Raw genomic sequence first — 20,482 nt, 5'->3', positions numbered from 1 at the left:
ACACAGGTTTGCATAAATATTATTGTCCCAAATACACTGGAGTATGGTAGAGCAAAAGAAAACATTGATTGCAGTGTCTAAAGACATTGCATGTGGTTAAACATTCCCTTTCTCTTCACAGCTTTAAATTAAAATTTACACCTTTATAACTAAAGGTACTATAAATAAAGGTACTAGAGGTTCCCATGAACTCCACAGATCTTTGAGAGGTGTTTGAAGGCTGGGTCTGTAGACACAAAAGTGCTTCATTAGCAGGTTTCAGTTGCAGAGTTTTCTGGCTATTTGCCACCTGTCACTTCTGTTTACAGTGTCTATTAAATAATTTTCATGCTGAAAATCACTAACAACTACCTTCCATATCTATTCATGGTTAAGCACTCATGCCAGCTCCTGTTGAAGTCAAGAGCAGGTTTCTGAAAATAGCAGGAATAGGATTAAACCTAAAATGTCTGCCACTGCTATCATTGAAATATGAATTTGCATGTTTTCTTAATTTTCAACCAAAATACGACCGTGGCTTTTAATGTTGGGTTTTTGCAGCTGGTATGCAGATGTAATAATCACAGAACTGATGTCATTTGAGATTACAGAAAGGTTAAAAACTATGCATGGGAAGGTCATAATGAAAATGTCTAACTGACAAAAACTGGTTTGTCCTGCAGCCTTGAACTCATCTCCTTATACCCTTCCCAAAAGAAAACCTATGCATTGAAGAAGCATCATCATCATCCCAAAAACATGTTGAAATTAGGCTCATCCGTGATTCCCTCAGGGAGACAGGAGGTAATATTTTGCTGCAGCCAAAAGGTTATTAGAAAAAAGTACGAAAGTTTTTGGTGCTAGGTGGTGTTAGTTCTGGTTTGCATTTGTTCCAGTTAATATCTTGGGTGTTGCTGTGAGCTTTTGCTTTAATGACTTTGTCTCCACTTAATGGTAACTAAGAGTTTGTTTATTTCTAACACTTCTCTCCCAGCAGCTCAGAGCGGCATTGCACAGCGCTTGCTGTGTGCCAGAGAGCACAAAGCAGGCTGGCCTGGTGGCCCTGAATATTTCTCAAAACACTCTGCATTTCACACCTTTGCTGTGGCTCAGGGCAGAACTCCAGGCCTGCAGGCGCTTCCTGGCAGAGCTGTGGGAGGCTCTGGCTCCTGCGGATGTGAGCTGCCAAGCTGTCAGTGCCTCAGGCTGGCCTGGGTTGCCCTGGTAGAAGCGCCGTGCCTGAAGGACGCTGCCCTGTGCTCCAGCCTGCCCAGCAGCCCGGCTCCCTGCGCGGTGCCCAGAGTGCTGCACACACTGCTGCCCTTTGCCAGGAGTCACAGGGCAGCCGGCAGAAGAGCAGGAATCCTCAGCCAGGCCATCGGCCCTCGGCTGCCCCTGGCCTTTCTCTGCTCCTGGGCAGACTCCAGACGGCCAATGCCTTCAGTCTGGGCTGTGCCCAGCACGGCTACGCTTCCCCTCGGGAGCAGCCAGCTGCCACCTGGGCTCTGAGAGCGGAGGATTCGCCCGCTGCCAGGAAGAGGCACCCAGGGCCTGGCTGCTGCCTCTTGCAGCTCCCAGGGCCTCCTTCCAGCCTGCCTCTGCCCAGGCTCAGGCTGCTCCGGGCTCTGCCAGGCCTCTGCTGGGGCTGCACCCCGGACAAGGCCGGGCCCACTCTCACCTCACACTCCCTGGCAGCTCTGCACCAGAGGAGACCTTTCAGAGCCCCCGCTCTGATCCTTCTGCTTTCCACTTGAGCAAGGCTCTCCTCCAGCCTTGCACCTAGGGATACAAATCCAAGTGGCAGGAACTTGAATGCTCTTGAGTCACAGCAGAAAGCCGTGTATCCGCATAGGATATTTGGGCTGCCCCATTCTTCCTTTGTTTTTTCCTGCAAACGCCATTGCCCTTTCTACCTCAAATAGAGGTACCACAGTGGACCAAAAATAGAAAAGTGAGTTACATTCCAAAAGCATCATGGTCTGGAGAGCATAAATGTAGAAGAGCATTCCCCAATTTCACACCATGCCAAAGACACTGTGTGGGTGACTTCCACCTTTAAGAAACAAAATAAAATTTACAAGGAAATCAGGACCTTATTCACAGAGTGAGAAGGAAGGAAATTTCAGGGAGAGTTTTGGTTTCAGAAACTTTATTAATTTCTAATCCTACTCAGCAGGCCTATTAGACAATCATAACCGAACCCTAACCCTACTCCTAAACCCTAACCCTAACGTTAATCCTAGTCCCAACCCTAGTCCTAACTCTAGTCTGAACCCTAACCCTGACCCTGACCCTAACCCTTGTCCGAACCTACAATCCTGCCCTGTGCCGGTTGAGAAGTAAACAGTCCTGATGTGATTTTCAGTTTCTTTGGTCCTTCCTCTTCTTCACTGAAGCAATCAGTGGCACCAGGCTGGACACAGGCTCAGCAAATCTTACAAATGGATGCTGCCCAAAGGAAAAAAGAAAATCAACAAAAATCAATGAACCATGACTTTCCAAGCTCAGTGCTTCACAGGATTCCTCTGGCTCCTAGAAAGATCCAGAAAGATGGACCATCTGCACCTCCATCTTTATGTGCAGGACCTTGCCATCACAGGCAAACCTGGCCCAGAATCCCACTCATCCATTTAACCAGGTGTCTTCATCTTGCTGGGATTTTTGCCCTGCCAGTGCTCTAGAAATGGTGCTTTCAGTCCTTGGAGTTTCTTCTTTTCAGGAAACTCCAAAGCCTCACATTGGTCCTTGTATTTGAACAACAGGCACTGGGCTGATTTCCACAGGGAGACAGAGCAGTGCCTACCTTTCCATGCCCTGCCCCTCCTGTGCTGGATGGCACCTTCCTTCCCAGCAGGGACAGCCCAGTGGCACTGGGTGCTGCCCTTCCCTCTCTGCCACACAACCTGGCAGTAACCCTGGGCCAGTTCCTGTCTGCTTGAGCGTGCCAGGCAGCAGATGGGGCTGGGACAAGTCCATCTCAGCTCTCCCGGTTTGTGTGCCAGAAACCTCTAAGGGTGGGGTGGAGGCACAAACCAGGGCCCCTCAGAGGCTCACAGTGAGCCCCCACAGCCCCTCCTGCCCACAGCCAAATCTCCGACCACTCGGCCAGGCTTCCTTGGGTTCCTGCACCACCTTTGCATGTCTCTGTACCCTGCATTGCTCTACTTCAATTCTTTTGCCATTAGATAAAATGGAGCACACCACCAAATTACAAATTAGGGCAACAGAAACAGGCAGAGGACAGAGTACCTGTCCTCTCAGGAAAAACTGAGAGAGGTGGAGTTATTCAGTTGTGTGAAGAACAGGCCCCAGGGAGGCACTTATTGCCATTTTCCAAGACTTCACAGTAGCTTTGAAGAAAGTGGGGGACAACTTTTTTGAACAGGGCCAGTTACAATAGGATGTGGGTGAAAAATTTTAAACACATAGGGGATCAAGTCAGAGTAGGTCAAAGGAAGAAACTGTTTCCTTGCAGTATGGTGCCATTCTGGCACAGGTTGCCCCAAGAGCTTGTAGGTGCTCCATCCCTGGAACCACTCCAGGTCAGGTGGCAAAGGGCTCTAAGCAATCTGACCTCTCTTTAAAGATGTCCCTACTCATTGCAGAACACTTGTACCAGATGACCTTTACAGGGCCCTGCCAGCCCAGCCCAGTCGAGGACTCCTCACCATTTTCATTTGAAGAGCACTAAGAGTGGAGGTAAGGAGGAAGAGGGCTTATCTGATGCCTTGGACTACGCTGGAGGTAGAGCCCATCCCTCGCACCCTGTTTCACCTGCAGCCCCTTTGCATTTTACCTGCAGGAGATCCTTGGCAGACCAGCGCTGCTCCTCGTCTGTCTGCAGGCAGCAGCTCAGGAAGTCACGCAGCCAAGCCGAGAGGAGTTTGGGATGCAGCAGCTGTGGGGTCCCTATTGAGGCTATCAGGTGTTTAACCTGGAGACAAAGGAAACATGAGGTTCCACCTGCTGCTTTCACATCTCTAACTGCTCTCCCAGATCCCATTGTTTAACCTCTGTTCTTCGGTGGCAGTTACTGCCCTGGCAGAGCCCCAGAGATGACTTTCCTTTACCAAAAAAAAACCCAAACCCCAAAGCAGCCACAGCTTTTCCAACATCCTGCAGATCTTGCCTTGGCAGCTGATTTCATTGACTGACCTACTCAGTGGGAACTACATCAACAAAAGCATGTTTTGTTTCTCTGAGGATTCACACCAGTTGGACAGGCTTTTTGGAAGGGAGACTTTGCTATACTAATTCCAAGGATTAGTACGTGAAAGGCATCTCTGCAGCGCTTGTTCATCCCTTAAGCACAGCTGCCACAGAACAAAACTCATCAAGCTTTTCTTCCTGTTCTTGAAAACAATGGTAATTGGAAGGAAAGAAAGCAAATCCATCAGTTAATCCCAGGGAAGAAAACTAACATCTACAATCTCACATTCCACACAGACACATTAAGATGCCTGCAGAAATGGATTGGGATGAAAATTCCTGCTTGGGCAAACAGCAGCCACCTGCAGCTCTGTCTCTCAGCAGTCTGAAAATTTCAGCTTCCCTTATGTGGAAAAGAAAAAACTTTTCATGGTCAGAAGAAGGAGAGGTGCCATCCCTATGGTCACTCTCTGCTCATCTGGATGCTCAAGTCAATGCATTAATGGTAGACCCATCCCAGAAAGCGCCAGGAAACAAACAGGAGGTTTTGGCAGCCTCTCCACATCACCAGGCTCTGGCTTGGTGACATGGAGAACATGGCTTGGGCTATGAGAGAAACATGCTCACTGAATGGTTCAGCAGCACTCCACAACAATCAGAAGAGACTCCGTGGCCTCTACACCCTCCTGCCCAGGTTTCAGGCAAGCTTCCTGAGAGAGGGTTTCTTCCCAGTGAGAAGAAACCACACAGGGGATGCAGTCCCTCTCTAAAAACCACAGTTTTAGAAACTTTATTTGGTTTGGGTTTCCTTCCTTCATTTCTGGAAGGATAAGAGTAGTTCTAAGATGCTTGCTTCCTGTTATTAGGGCCATCTACACAGACAAAACAACTGGAACCACTTATTACCCAAAGGCAAATGTTGCCTGAGAATGGAGTCTGTTTGCATGTGGTAAGGCTTGAGTTCCCCCACTGATGCAACTAAAGCTACAGCAGGTGCTGATGTGCTGCAGGGACATTTTTAGGAAGGCACTGTGCTGGAAGTAGTTCCAGCAGATGGCAATGGGATTTTGTCCAATGGCACACAGAACATGGGACAGGTGACAAAGACAGCAGGATCAGTGAGTATTTGCTCCTTACTGAGGCAGGACTTCAGTTCCAGTAAGGAGGTTCTTGTTCCATCATTTCAATTCCCACAATACCAAAAGACCATATCTCCACTTTGGGGCCATATGGTTCACGTGTCACCACTTCAGGTGCCATCCATCAAGCAGGCCCTGCTAACGAGCTCCGTCTATTCTTCTCAGGGGTGAGTTGAGTAGAGAGGTCAAAATCACCTGAGGAGAAAGCAAAATAACTGGTTTTATTTTAATTCTGTGCAATTAGGAAACCAAGCAAAATAATTCCCCAGTAGAAGTTTGAGAATGTGCTGTTGAATTTCCTGGACAACTGTCCCTGCTCTGTTTTCTCAGGTCTTTAGCCAAGGAAATATGGCATTGGCAACTTTAAAAAAACCCTCATTTTTTTACACTGCCTCCAGCAGTGGCTTTTGTTCTTTGGAAGCTTTAGACCTGCAGCTCCCTCCCTCTGGAAGGGACACACACAGAGCAACACCACTCTTGACTGCTTGCTCCTTGTCATGCCTCTGTACATGTTGCAGCTCTGTGTCACCAGCTCACAGAGGTGTCCCTGCACTGCCACCAGCACCATTTCTGGGGAGCTGGCAGTCACTCCAAGCAGCCCCACACCCACATCCCTGGAATGCTGGACCTGACCAAGAATATACTGACCCAGCTTGACAGAGCCGTCGGTTCTGAGAAGGATGTTGCTGCTCTTCAGATCTTGGTGGATCACGTGGTTGGAGTGAAGAAAATCCAGTCCTCGCAGGCACTGAGAGAGGAAACAGAAACAGGAGGGCAAAACAGGTGATGTGATTTCATTACAAAAGAAAAGGCACAAAGAATCAAAAAGATTCCCTCTCCAGGGGAATGGGGAGTAATGGCAGAAGACAGTGCCACTGAGAGGAAGAGCTTGCTGCTGCAACACTGGCAGAGCACGACCTTTTTAAGAAAAGGCATGCCAGCTTTTGAAAGAGCAACGGCACCTGCTGTTGTAGACTGTCCCCTGCAAACCAGCCAGGATGACTGCTGCTGCAGGGGATGTGCTCAGAAGCAAACAGCGCTTTGGCTGCACTCCTATCCTTTTTAGCTGAGGACTGAAAGAAACGAGTCTCTCTCTTTTCCTTTGCTGTTCCTTTCAAATCCTGCCACCAGCACCTTTGCTTTTACAGGCAAGGCATGCAGTGAAGAAAGGAAAAAGTTTAGGGAGGCAAGATGGAGAAGAGCAAATACAAGAGGCAGAGCGAGAACACAACTGCAGGAGATAAGAGTACAAGAACTGAGTTCAGTGAGTGCAGGGGCAATGGCAGCAATTTCACTTGAGATGCTTCTACTTGCCCATAGCATAGCAGCAGAAACAAAGCTTGGCACATTAAACCTCTCCTGTTCTGAGCCCCTGTTTCCCAGACAATCCTGCCCAAGCCCTCAGCTGCACAGATGGGATTGCTGACCTCCCGACTCACGGCTGCCATCTCCTCTTCAGACAGGCAGCTCTTGCTGATGACATCACTCAGGGCGCCTCCGTCCATGTACTCCATAACCAGCCAGAGTTCCTCACCCGGAAGGTAGCTGAAAGACGGAAACAAGGGTGTGGGATAAACATGCATGGCTACATTGATATTTTCCTTCCGGGTTTCTTGCTTCCAAGTGCCTTTGTGACAAGGACAGAAACAAAGGAATAGACATTCCCTCTACGCTGTGCATTGTTTGCAGTCTGTGCAGTCTCAAGGAGAAAGGCACAGCTGTGAAAAAGGAGATGGCTTAGATGGCCAGCAAGCGAAATTTCAGTTTAGCAACAGCCCAGATAAAAAACCTGTAAGGCATGGTGCTTCTGGAAATAAGCACCTAGGCTTCCTGGCATGCATAGCAATGGCAAAGAGGGGCAAGGATCTAAGGGAAATCCCCTTTAGGATGGCTCATCAGCACTTAAGAAACTTTAAAACATCAATCCTGAAAACTGTGGAGGAAGTGAACTTTGAGGGTATTGACTTAGAAAGATACAGCTGATCCAGGTTTTGAATATTTTTGAATAATTTTCAAACTATGTGTGCCTGGGAAGACTCATGCAGAGAAGATGCACTCTCTTCTCATCTACTGGAGATGAGAAGAGAAATATTAAGAAGCAATTAACAGCTCCACTTCCTGCCCCTGACCAAAGTGAGTTTTTAACCTCTCATGTTTGCTCTATGTAAACACACATTCATGGGATAAGACCATGACCTCTCACCTGTTTAAATAATTCACAACACTGGGACTCCTATGTGTCTTCATGATCATGATTTCATTAAGGGTCAGATGCTTCCTTTTCAGTCCTTGAAGCTTTATTTTCTTTATAGCCACCTAAAGAGACATTGAAAATCAATAACTTGAGAAGCTCGTGACACGAGACCACAACAGACATGACGCCAGTGATTTTGCAATGACACAGCTGAGCTGTGCCAAACTGCCTTGTGATTAGGCACTGCAGTAATTAGGAACTGACATTCCAACAGCCCATTTCTCTGCTCCCTTGGGGGGCAGTTACAGGACACATGAGGCCACTGACATTTTGCCTTGTCCACGTGGTGACAGTGGTGTGTCAACTACCAGCCACAAACCCCTGACCACACCCTCTGCTGCTTTGCATGGGATTCAAAGGAAGTAATCCAGGCCCTAATATTCTGTGGATACATCTTGGGCTATGGGCAGGCCTTAGGGCTTTTAGGGACACCTTGCAGATCTCTCCCTACGTGCAGTTCCCAAGTGCAGCACTGCAGGTGGCTAAGGAACTACCAGGAACTTTCAGATGTATTTGCTGGCAGCCAGAAATGAGAATTCAGGACTCTGAAGCTGTAGCCTCAAAGGGCAGTGAGGTGCTCTAAGGCACCACCTTTGTTTTAGCAATGGAGAGCGAGTGGGCGCGTCCTTCTCTGAAAGGAACCGCTGCCCTCCGTGCCTTCCTTCTGGCAGCTGACAAGGACAAAGCCCCAAATGTATTTTGCAGGCTGGCACAAGTCTGTGCTTCTTGTGCCTTTTCAGAACGGCTCTACCCAAAGCTCCAGCCCCAGCTCACAGCAGAGGGCAAAGCCCCTCAAGAGCAGCAGAGTCTGCAGGGGCTGTTGACATTTACCTCTCCCCCTGTGATAGTGTTGAGTGCAAACATCTCCAAAAGACCTTAAAACAAAACAGAGGCAGAGAAAGGAGAAGCTGTTTAGCTCTTTGAGTGAAAGCCAGCCCACACAGAAGATGTCTCCTGTAAATGCCGAAAACCTGCAGGATGCAGGAGGGCTCTGCCAGAAGGCAGATGATGCATTTTCCTCTCAAGTGCATGGGCACTGGGCCTGCTCCTGAAGCACTGGGGTTTACTGCCTCAGCTTCTAAAAGGGAGTATTTTCTTTCATCTTCAGTTTCAGTTTCTAAACTGTGGGGTTCCTCTCCTGACCACAGAGTATTTCCTTCTGCAAACCATAGGAAAGGAATGTTCCTGAGAACTGTTACCTGATAGCTTTGATAGGGTGTAGGTTGCTCTTTCAGGCAAGCAAGATTCTTCTTTTTAATTAGTGTGTCAGTACGATTTTGAGACATACAAAAGTGCTAAAGAAATTAACACAGAGCTGTCCCACACTTGAGAGACAAGGAGATCTTCCAGGTCCTGTTCCTGGCTGCAGACAAGACCTTGGCAGCATGGAGATCTCTCTGACAAAGCCTTCTGAGCACACTCACAAATTCTGACTAGCACTGAGAGATGGGACAATCTATCCCCAGGGTGTGAACATGTTTGCAGCTGGCCTGACTTCATGCTGGATAGAAATTCCACCAGAAAAACTCCTGGCCCGTGGCTGTGTAGAAGTAATTGCGGTTGGACTCACCCGCTGCCAAAATGTTCCAGTTCCGTGTATTTCATTGCGGGATTTTCCACGTTCACCATTCCCTCTGAGGGAAACAAAATGCAAGATGCTCACTTTAAAGCAGAGATCCAAGCTTCCAGGACAGAGAAAAGGCAGCCCCACTGTTCGGGGCTCTGAGTCCTTTGTGGTCAGCTGGGTAACAACACCAACAACAACCACAACAGCAACAGGACAGGCAGTCCCGCAGTGCAGATGGCTGGCACAGAGACTGATTTTGTCCAGTTCTTTCAAGAGTTCTCTTGACAGGAAACAAAGCACAGGGAGATGCATCCTCAGGAGAGGAGGACATCTTCTCCCCCTTTCAGCAGTTTGCCAGAAGAATGCCGTTCTCTTTGTAAACCACAGCAGCTCAAGCTATAACCAATCCTGATGGAGCTTTCACCATCAGGACCCTCACCATTTATGAGCAGGCTGAGCTCAAAGATGCCCCTCTCCCAGCTAAGGAAGGCTCCAGCCTCTGTGGTCCCACCAGCCCTCAGGGACAGGACAGCTACCACAACAAGGCTGGCAAAGCCCAAGCAGGAGCACTGACAAGCAGTGGGAAGAAGCCACAGGCAGCCTGAGCCCCGTACAAGCTGTTGCCCCCATTCAGGACACAACAGGATGGGCTTTGAGATCAGACACAGCGAGGTGCAGATCAATGGCCTTTTTGTCCCAACAGGTGATGGTAGACCCAGAATCCACTGGGCTCTGCTCTCAGCCCCACCAGGTCTTATCTGAGAGCACAGCACTGGCAGCTGTTATGGGCAAGAAACAGATTGATTAGGTTGTGCTGCAGAATCACAAAGGACTTGATGTGTTTTCGAGTGACTGATCGGAGCAGGGCTTGGGCCAATGGGTAGGATTCTAACAGTGATGGGAAAGACTGGGAATCAGGTATGAAAAAGTGCACAGAGTACACTGTCCCCCAGATAAGAAATACACCAGACATACCCAGTATCTCCAGATATTTCTCCTCAGTCTCCCATTTTGGAGCAGCCATGCTGCTGCCAGAACTGGTGATGAACCAACTGTCCGAGCTTGACTTCCCAGATTCAACAGTATATCTTCCTCGAGGAAATGCTGCTGCGGCAGCAGGTCTAATGCCAGAGCCCATGGTGTCCTGAACCTGTCGCACTTCTGGTGGGGACAGTTCCTGTGCCTCACGCCAACCTTGGGGCCCTTCATTGCCAGTTGTTTGCTGGAAGTCTTTGCAGGCTGCCAGGTGAGATGTCGACACTTGCACCTCAAGTCAAAGAGAACAAAGCAGTCAGAGTCTACAGCTTGTCCCTGTCAGCCAAGAGTCATTGACTGTGAGGAAAGGGAAGGAACCGATTTGCAAGGGATACAGACAGGGATTCAATCCTCCATCTGGGTCACCATAGTGCACTGTAAAGAAACAGGGAGAGCAGAAACAGGCCAGCAGGAATCAATTTGGATGACTGCTGGCCAAAAGCCAAAGAACAAGTCCCACTGTCCAGGGCAGCAGCTGAGATTCAGCACAGCAGGAAATGTCCTTCAGAGTGACTGTGATACACACTAGAGCAGGATGGCACTCAGAGGCATGGCCTTACTCCCTGCTGCTCTGCAGTGGAAAGGCAAGAAGGGCAGAAAGCACCAGGCTGGTGACTGCACTGGCCGTCCCTCCCTCACTCACTTGCTTTTGTAGAGCCCAAGGGAGGCAGTTAAGTTTCTCTCTGATGATTTTCATTTCTTCCTCCAGCCTCTTCTCCCTTGCCTTGTTCCTAGCCTCAGACTCCTGCAGCTCTGCCTGCACATCTTCCTTGATGGTCTGTAAACAACAATGGAGAGGAAGTTTCATGAGTGGGGTGGCTGCCAATCTTTCACATACCGCAGGACTGTGCCTCCTAAGGACAGAGTGGAAAAACTAGCCTTTGTTCCCCAAAAAAGGAAAGAAGCCCAGAAGTTTCTCTCAACGATCAGGTGAAAAGCCACCTCATAGGACCTCAGGGACTTCACCAAAAACCTGAGGACATCTAATTGGATAGAAGCCAAAAAGTCCTGCCTGGCCCATCAGGTAGAAAAATAAGAGAACAAAAGAGCTAAGTGCTTTTGTGAGGTGTTTTTACCAGGAGCAGACCTCTGCACCTGGCTTGGTTTTTTCTGTTTGTTATATTACCTTTTCTTGAAGCTTCTTTGTTTCTAACACTGCTGCAGAAGTCATCCTGCTTATTTTATGTATCCAAAGTAGTAGCTGAGCTATCCTTGGGTGTATTATATTTCTTTTGAGGGTTTATGACACCTGGTCCAAGAAAATGAAACATAATATGCAGCGCCTTGGACAGGATTTCTCATATTGAGAAAGACAGTCTAGGGATTTTTTGATTACCTCAATCAAAATAGGACATTTTTTCCTTGCTATTTCCGGTTTTGGGAGAGCACGCCTGCACCTGAGTTTTTTGTCACATAAAAAGAAAACTCAGAAGAAGGGATTTGAGATTGAGAGGGAATATCAAATCAAAGCCTCACACCGGTGAAAGAGGCTGGAAGTGGACACGGGACTGGAGCAGCATTGCAGCTTCAGAGGATTCTGCCTTCAGCCAAGCTGACACATTGCTGCGACCCAGGACCGGGGAGTTTCACACCAAGGACGACAACTCTGGAAACCACTTTGGTGAGTGCCACCATGGGACATCGGTTGTCTTTAGCAGAGCAGGATTTTTATTCTTATTTCTATTATAAGTCAGAAATTCAAGATATTCAGCTTGAGAAGAAACAGCTTAAAAAACTTGTAAAATGGGTTTCAACGGAGTTCCCAAACTCAGATACATCTCAGAAACTCAGTCCAGAATTCTGGGATTCAGTTGGACTGAAATTATATAATATGGAAAAGAATAAGAAGTCCAGCTTGAAGCTGCGGCCAACATTCAGGACGGTGTTAAAATTTGTAACAATGGAAAATGAAAAGCAAGCAAAAAATGCACACAAGCCAGCAAAGATCAGAGACAGGGCAGAATGCAGGCAGCAGCAGCACGACCGGGAGGACAGGAGAAAGCGGAGCTCTGGGGGGATCCAAAAGCTTTCCCTTACCCCATCTGAGAACCAGAAACCCCAGGGCAGCAGCAGGGAGGTGACCAGGCCAGCCGCCCCCAGCCCGTCCCCCCTTCCCGACCCCATCCTTGGAGAGAGGGGAGCAGACGAGCCCTGGCCAGGTTTGTCTGCAAACCGCGTCTCTCAGAACCCCTACCATAGCTAAGTCTTCTAGATTTCCTCTCAAAAGCTCCCTCCGGCGCACAAAATCAGAGAATTCTGGCAGTAAAATTGAAAGGAGCCGAGCTGATTGTATCCACTCTGCCAACAGCGCATGGCAGATGACACGATGGCCACCAGGCCACCTCCGCCCTTCGTGGCCGTGGCCACCATCGGCCTCGGGTCCCTGAGCTCCTGCCCATCAGAGCGGGGACACGCCCCCTCTGCTCGCCCCGCCCCCCTTCAGGCCCCTCCCCCTCTGCGGGCCCCGCCCCACCCCACCACGCCCCCTCCCTGCCGAGCCTGGGAACCGGATGTGGTGTCCCGGAAGTGACCCCATCCAAGATGGCGGCACCCATATCCGACAGGCTGCCAGAGCAAAAAATAAATTATTCCTGTACTCCACAATGTAATTCCAAAGAATCTGAGGAAGCGTTTAATACACAAGGAGTCACAGATAGCTGGCAGAGGATAAGAAAGGATGCAGTTCAGGAAGGAGAGTGGGAAATCGCATCAAAGTTAAAAGCTTTTCCTGTGAGGTACACAGCAGGTGCTGTACCTCAGCCACATTGGCAGCAGATCACTTTTGCAGAGTTAAAAGAGATTTGCAAAGCCTCTCGTTTGTATGGCAGAGATTCTGCATATTTCAGAAGTCTTTTACAAGCCACTTTTACAGCAAAGGTATTCACTCCTCGTGATTTAAAGCAGCTTTGTACATCCCTCCTCTCCCCGATGAAATGTGCTCTGTGGGAACTCGCATGGAAATGTTTGTTAAATGACCTTTTAAGAGGTTATGCAGGAACTCCAGCCACTACAAATTTAACTATAGATCAGCTTGCAGATGAAGGAGCCCATACGGATCCACAAACACAAGTTAGAGCTCTAGATAAACAAATACTACGGATGTCAAGGAAGCAGCAGAAACAGCTTTGTTACAGGTTCCTGATGGCAACAAACCAGAACTAGATTTCACTGAAATAAAACAGGGGATAGATGCGCCTTATATTAAGTTTTTGGACTCTTTGAAGACGGCATTAGACAAGCAGATTCCAATAGATCAGGCCGGACAAGAGTTATTAAAACACCTTGCAATTTCTAATGCAAATCCAGGCTGCAAAAAAAATATTACATACATTGCCACAAGATCCTGAGCCCACCCTGGCACAGCCAGTGGATGCTTGCAATCGCCTGGGTACCCCTGAACACACAGCAGCCACGCAGGCAGAGGTGCTGGCTGATGCCATCACAACAGCTCAAGAAAACACCCTAACGCAGCAGGAAGAAGCAGTAGAAGTGCAAACACAAGCCCCAGCAGAGGCTCTAATAGCATTCAAAGGTGCAATTGAGAACCAACAGATCAGGTCATCTCAGCAGTGGAGAAAGCAGGACTCACAGTAGCAAAAGAAAAAATACAGACACTTCTTCCCTGGAAGTATTTGGGATACAGGATCACAGAACAAACAGTAACTCCACAGCCACTCCAGTTAAGGACAAATCCAAAGACACTGAATGAAGTGCAGCAGCTAGTGGGGACTCTGAACTGGCTTCGTCCACTACTAGGCCTTTCAAATCAGGACTTGGCTCCTCTGGCAGATTTGTTAAGAGGAGACACAGCCTTAAAGTCACCGCGAGAATGGAACAAAGAAGCTCAAAATGCTTGAGATAAAGTGATGAGAGCCATCCAGTCACGTCAGGCTCATCGGTATAATCCTAACCTGTCTTTTTTTGTTTGCAGTTTTAGGAGAGAATCCACATCTTCACAGTTTAATATTCTGGTGGGATCTAGAGAAGAAGGAGCAGCTGATAATCTTAGAGTGGGTTTTCCTATCTTGTCAACTGGGTAAAACTATAACAACTTGTCCTTAATTATTTCACAATTTATTATCAAGGCTAGATCTCGAATGCTTTTCCTTGCAGGAAAAGATGTTGCAGAAATCTTCCTGCCTGTCACATCCATCTATTTAGAATGGTTAATTCAAAATTCAGAAGTCATGCAATTTGCTTTGGAAAATTTTGCAGGAAAAATGTCAGTCAATTGTCCCAAACAGGAGCTATTAAGTTCATCTTTAAAATTAATTCATTAGCCTTTAAGAAGTCATGCACCCCTAGAGGCAATCACATTTTTTTCAGATGGTTCTGGAAAGTCTAAAAAATCTGTGATTGCTTGGCAAAATTCAGAGACAAAGAAATGGGAATCGGATATTGAGGAAGTAGATGGTTCTGCACAGATTACTGAGTTAGCAGCAGTTGTAGGGGTCTTTCAAAATTCACATTTCCTTTTAATTTAGTAACAGGTTCAATTTATGTTGCAGGTGTAGTAGAGAGAGCAGAAGGATCTCTGCTGAGAGAAGTTTCCAATGATCAGTTACACAGTTTGCTTAAAAAGTTAATCCTCCTTCTTTCCATTTGACAAGAGCCATACTTTGTCATGCACATTTGCTCACATTCTTCTCTTCCAGGTTTTTTAGCAAAAGCCAATGCCATGGCTGATTTGTTAGCCGTGCCAATCCAGCACACACTTCCTAATGTTATTGAACAAGCCAGAATGAGCCATGCTTTCTATCATCAAAAGACGCTTTCTCAGGAGCAGTTTTTGCTTCTGCACATTAAGGAGAAAAAAGTAGAGATGTGATTAAGCATTTCTTACAAGCATTTGCATCCCTAGGTATTCCTCAAGAAGAAGGACCAGCCTACATTTCTAACAAACTGCAGGAGTTTTTCAAAACTTGGGGTATCAAACATACCACAGGTGTTCCACATTCTTCCACAGGCCAATCTATTGTAGAAAGAGCACACAGGTCATTGAAAATGATCCTTGAAAGACAAAAAGGAGGGACAGAGTGCTTTCTGCAATAGAGAGGCTGAATAAAGCTGTTTTTAACTTCTTAAAGAATTCTTTTATGGAGCAGGTACCGCCAATTTTCAGACATTTCATCAATACCAGACAGGCAAAGCTCAAGGAAAGACCACCAGTCTTCATCAAGGATCCAGAGACAGGACAGATTTCGGGACCCCATCCTCTTGTAACTTGGGGCCGGGGGTTTGCATGCATTTCTACAAACGCAGGTCTTTGATGGATGCTTGCAAAGAATGTCAAGCCACAGATGCAGCCAATCCGAGAGTAGCAGACGGCACTGCCGAGCTGCTGTCCGAGTTTTTCTCTACTCCCCCGAGCTGGGGAGGAGTCTGCACCGGCCGAGCTGTGGCACAGCAGCTGACAGCCGGGGGGCACTGCCCAGATGCGCCGGGGGCGTCCGGGGAGCGCCTCAGCAGGAGGCAGCGGTGGGCAGCAGGAAGGCGAAGTAGAAAAGAGGGACTCGTCTCGGGGGTACAGTCCAGAGTTTTAATGTCTCCAAGGGAGTCCAGCCGGGTCGGGACCATGAGGTGGGGGTACAGCCGATTATAAAGGGGGCAGAACATACAATACATCAACCAATGAGGGAGAACTTGGGAGGGAACAAACTCGTGAGAAACATGCCGGCTAGCCAATAGGGAATGTGACAGGGAGGGACTCTTGTTCCCGATCCAATCACCCACCGAAGAGGGGAGAACTTTATGGAAAGAGGGAAGGGGACAGTGGGTGATGGACAGGAACTCAGGGGGAATTGACAGAGGGTAACCAGGGGAACAGGGGTGGAGACAATAAACTGACACTCTCAAAAGGAGGGGCTGCCAGGGGAGGAGAGGGGGGCGGCAACACGGCGCCAGAAGAAAAGTGCACAAACAACTGAGCGACAGCTAGAAGCAGAGACTGTTTTCTAAGTTTGCACTAGTTAAAATTGTTTACAAGAAAGTTTTGCACTGAAAAAGTTCTGTAGTAATTGTTATAGTGATAAAAAAGTTGTTAACCTACCTCTGTGTAAAAATCATATATAGCCAGAAACTTGAGGCTTGCCTGGGAAAACACTTCACCAAAGTTAAGATAGAAGATTAGAAACAAAATTTAAAAATTATTGGCAACTCAGTTCATGCTCCATTCTCCTCTTTCTTTTTAAATGGATAAGAGGGGCGAGGTGTAGGAGTGTGCCCCCTAATGACAGAGTGGCAAAGCTAGCTTTTGTCTCCTAAAAAAGGAAAGAAGCCCAGAAGTTTCTCTCAAGGATTAGGTGAAAAACCACCTCATGGGACCTCAGGGACTTCACCAAAAACTTGAGGACATCTAATTGGATAGAAGTCAAAAAGTCCTGCTTGATCCATCAGGGAGAAAAAGAAGAGAACAAAAGAGCTAAGTGCTTTTGTGAGGTGTTTTTACCAGGAGCAGACCTCTGCACCTGGCTCGAGTTTTTCTCTTTGTTATTATGCCTTTTATTAAACCTTTTTGTTTCTAACACTGCAGCAGAAGTCATCCTGCTAATTTTATGCCCCCAAAGTAATACATAAGCTGTCCTTGGCTGTATTATATTTCTTTTGAGGGCTTATGAGACCTGGCTAAGAAAAAGAAACATAATAGAGCAGAGCTGGGCAGCCGCTGGGGGTACTACAGTGCACTCACAGCCACCTGCCAACGCAGCTAGCCAAAACTAAAACAAGCAAACAGAAGCAAAACCAAACAGACCAACCCTCAAATAATTTTTAAAAATTAAAAAAAAAAAAAAAAACCAACAAAAAAAAAAAAAAAAAAAAAAAAAAAAAAAAAAAAAAAAAAACCAAAAACCCAAACAATACAGGTGCTTGGCCTAATGGCCTGGTTACTAATAACATAAGAAAACAACTATTAAAGATGACACCTGGGACACCAGCTGGCCAGAGCCAATTCCCAGCTATCCTATAACTTGCCTTTCTGTGCAAACACAGAGGTTTCAGTTGCCCACCTTTCAGAGAGAGGAGCTTGCCAGACCAGGTTGAACACTCAGCAATGTCTTCTTGAATGATCTAAAGCTTTCAATCCAGAAGCCCAAGCTTATGAAGTGCAATTCTTCCTTTAATTTCCTAGATTCAAAACTGATTCTTCAGACCTACGCATGAGGCAGTTCTCCAGATCTATTGAGGACATGGAATGGTTTGGAAACCAAACTAAGGAACAAGGCACAAACCCAATCTTTATAGGACCAGGGAGAAAATGCTAAGAGGAAAAAGAGCAATTGTGTTTTTATTCCATCATTATTAGCTATAACTTGCAATTGCTGTGGGGTAGTTCAGAGTTTATTCAGGTTGACAACTTGAGTCAAAAGTTTATTTCATTCCTGAAGCTGCAGACTTGAAATGCTTCGAGTCCTTACATCCCAGGGGAATCCCGTATGCAAAATACTTGAAAATACATTTTTTATCAGAAAGAAAAAGAGATTTAAGCATTGTTGCAAGTGTTTTATATATTCATAGAAATCTCAAACTACTAGGTTAATTCCTGAGACTATTTTTACCTTTTGCACTTGTGCTTATTGTTGTCTGATTCCATATTCTCTTACTGCTTGTAACCCACACTAATCCTATCTCACTGCATGCAATAATAAAGCAAAGAATTACCTAAGGGATGAAAAGAACGCATTCCTCACTGTCTTGCATAAGGATGAAAACAGAACATTTCAGGGACTTCAACAACTCATTTCTCTGAATAGGAGCAAAGAAATAAAAGGCAGCAAGCTTTAACCACTCCACAAATTCCAGCTCAAGTAAGAAGCTCACAAAGGGCACTAAGGCAGGGAGACATGTGGACACGTGCACACCATCACCTCATCTGCAAAAATGGACCTGTTTCACAGCACCAGCCAGTTCATAGAGCCAAACTCCTTCCCCAGCCCCATGGGAAAGCAGTGTCAAGGCACAGGAACTGGGAAGTGTCCCAGGGTGCAGAGATAATGCTGGCAGCATTTGTGCCAGCAGTACTGGCTCAGACACACTGAAGTTCAGCTGATGCTGTGCAGCAGTCTCTTCACACTGCTAAGTTTCATGGGGCTGGCTGTATTTTTCACAACAGCCACTTTGGTACAGGACTGGTGTAGTGAAAAGTTCTGGAGTTCTGTTTCCTCTCTCGTAAATTCCTATTTCTCTTCTTCTTTAAGACACCCACAACTTGAGAGACCTCAGGAGGCAACATTGAATTGCAAGCAGTTCCCAAAGTGAGCTTGTAAAATATGCTCTAGGTTTACATTATGTACTATGGGGATTTCAAAACTCTCTCTTTCAAAAACTGTTATTTTTCCAGTTAAAAATGCCTGTCAATAAAAAAGGTTAAACTTGGCCAGTTTTAACTACAGAGGAGAATACTCTCTGTCCCAGACCACCATCCAAACACACCCTTGCTTGGATACAGCTCTTGGACCTTTTGGGTAGCTTGACTACAGAATTCAAACATCCAAGAACAGGGGTACAAATACAAACCCTTATGCAAACATCTGGAAGCAACTAGGAAGTTGTTGGGTTGTTCTCATTCTGGAGGAAGAATTTCACAGCAGTAATAGAAATCACCTTTCTCCAGAAGCAGCTCTCACAGCTAGCACACTTAAGACTGCAGCACAAGCAGTTCCTAGGTGTGGAAGCTAATTGTTACATGCCACAAATAGCATGTGGAACTGCTGCAGGAAAACACCACAGACACATTTTCTTCTCTTTTTCCTTCAGTTCCAAAGAGAGTCATAAAATCTGGCTGGCTCCCTGGGGAGCTGTGTTAACACTAAAAACACTGACCAGCAGAAATGATTGCAATCACACCACTACAATCTTCCATGGAGGAGGGCAATCCTACAGATCAGTGTATGGTCAAATTTGCCCCGAATTCTCATCATGTCCATCTACTCTGGATACCCTTACTTGGGATTTTTGTTTCTCAGCCATCACAGAACTGAGAACTGAGAAAAAGAGAAAAAAACAAGAACAGTCCTTGGGTAAGGGCAATACTGGACTGTCAGGAACTAAAAATAGTTGATAGCATCTGTATCAGGCATTGTTTTTTTACTCTCTACCAGTGTCCATTTCAGGTATCCTGATAGCATGATTTAGGATTTTGCAGCTAAATACAATGGGCTGCAATTTGAGAGGCCTACAAAAAATAAAACCTTATCAGACTGGTTTCTCCCCTAGGTGACAGGTGCAAAGTAGAAAATGGAAGGGCCTAGAGATAATTTTAGAAACATGTAGTATTTGCATCAGGTTCCAAGGGCATAGAGATATTGGAGCAGCAAGAAAATGCTCCCAGAAATGTTTTTCTAGCCTGAAGAGACCAGCCAGCCACAGGAACAGGAGAGAGCCACTTCTTTTAGAAATGTGTACATTACTGAATGCAAGATCCATTGGGCCTTTCAGCTTCTGTTTGCAACAAAAAGGAAGATATTAACTTGTGTTTATGACGACTGTAACTGGACTTCAATGTTGTTGAGACACTCTCAGAGCAAAATACAAAGAAACTACATTCCATGTCAGTAAACCCAGCATTTAGAGTAGCAACTAAATAGTCCTATCTCAGAGTTAAATGTTCAATTCTTCATAAATGCAGTACCAAAACCAGTTAAATCCCACCTACACCCCAGACATCCACCTATACCTGCTTGTGTAAATAGTATTTTCCACTCCACTCCCTGGCCCTTCTCTCACCACAGTCCTCAAGCCCTCAACCAGGCACAAGCCAACTTCTCACCTGGCTGTTAGTAATTACCAAGCACCTGTTGGTAATTACCTGAGCACCTGCCCCACCCACAGCAGCTGTGCAGGGCCCTGACTGCTGGGAGAACAGGCTTGAAATGCAGACCCCAACCCCCAACCAAAAAAAAAAAAAAAAAAAAAATTACAACCTTTCTGAACAATTTCAGACTAGTAAAAGATCAGGACATAGAGAGACTTGTTTATTCCCTTCAGGCCAATCAAGAACAATTTTATATCCTTCTCTGTGAAGGGAAGTCATGGCTTTTTTTTGAAGCAGAAGCATGTTTTATCAGCCCACTTTCCTTCCTCGTTTGTCCCTGCTCCCCAGGAGGCCACTCACTAGGCATATCTAGAAATACCTGTGTCTGAAAACACATCTCATGAGTGCATGACTTGCACTGCAGCAGTTTAAGGCATCGCTCTTATTGCACAAAGATCACAAACCTCTTCTAGAAGAACTGCAGAGTTCTTACTATGGAGCAGTAAGAACCCTGCCATCACATCTGCTGCTAAAGCAACAATTCCAGCTTTGCAGTGGCTTAAGCGGGCTGAGACAGAAGTGTTGCTCCATCAATGCATAAACCACAA

The 20,482-nt window shown here is 46.5% G+C and overlaps 1 protein-coding gene across 5 annotated transcripts; it reads right to left on the bottom strand.

Moving 5' to 3' along the window:
- Positions 1 to 2,079: 2,079 nt before the first annotated feature.
- On the bottom strand, positions 2,080 to 12,461 carry LOC135290347 (serine/threonine-protein kinase PAK 3-like). Of its 5 annotated transcripts, none has more exons than XR_010353113.1 (9): positions 12,318 to 12,461; positions 10,767 to 10,901; positions 10,064 to 10,355; positions 7,471 to 7,583; positions 6,695 to 6,812; positions 5,916 to 6,015; positions 5,266 to 5,462; positions 3,776 to 3,913; positions 2,080 to 2,427 (listed from the first exon to the last, which is right to left on the bottom strand). XR_010353113.1 is itself a non-coding variant. In XM_064404262.1 (6 exons), the coding sequence occupies exons 2-6, from the start codon at positions 10,295 to 10,297 to the stop codon at positions 5,392 to 5,394; spliced, it is 636 nt and encodes a 211-aa protein (XP_064260332.1). In that variant the 5' UTR covers positions 10,298 to 10,355; positions 10,767 to 11,278; the 3' UTR covers positions 5,069 to 5,391. The 5 variants fall into 5 exon arrangements, 1 of the variants encoding a protein (XP_064260332.1); XR_010353115.1 differs by lacking the exon at positions 12,318 to 12,461 and adding an exon at positions 9,092 to 9,155 and having other exon boundaries at positions 10,767 to 11,278; XR_010353114.1 differs by lacking the exons at positions 10,767 to 10,901; positions 12,318 to 12,461 and having other exon boundaries at positions 10,064 to 10,389.
- Positions 12,462 to 20,482: the final 8,021 nt, after the last annotated feature.

This window comes from Passer domesticus, chromosome Z (genome assembly GCF_036417665.1).
Source record: "Passer domesticus isolate bPasDom1 chromosome Z, bPasDom1.hap1, whole genome shotgun sequence".
NCBI classification, from domain to species: domain Eukaryota; kingdom Metazoa; phylum Chordata; class Aves; order Passeriformes; family Passeridae; genus Passer; species Passer domesticus.
This window is presented reverse-complemented; position numbering and strand designations above follow the sequence as displayed.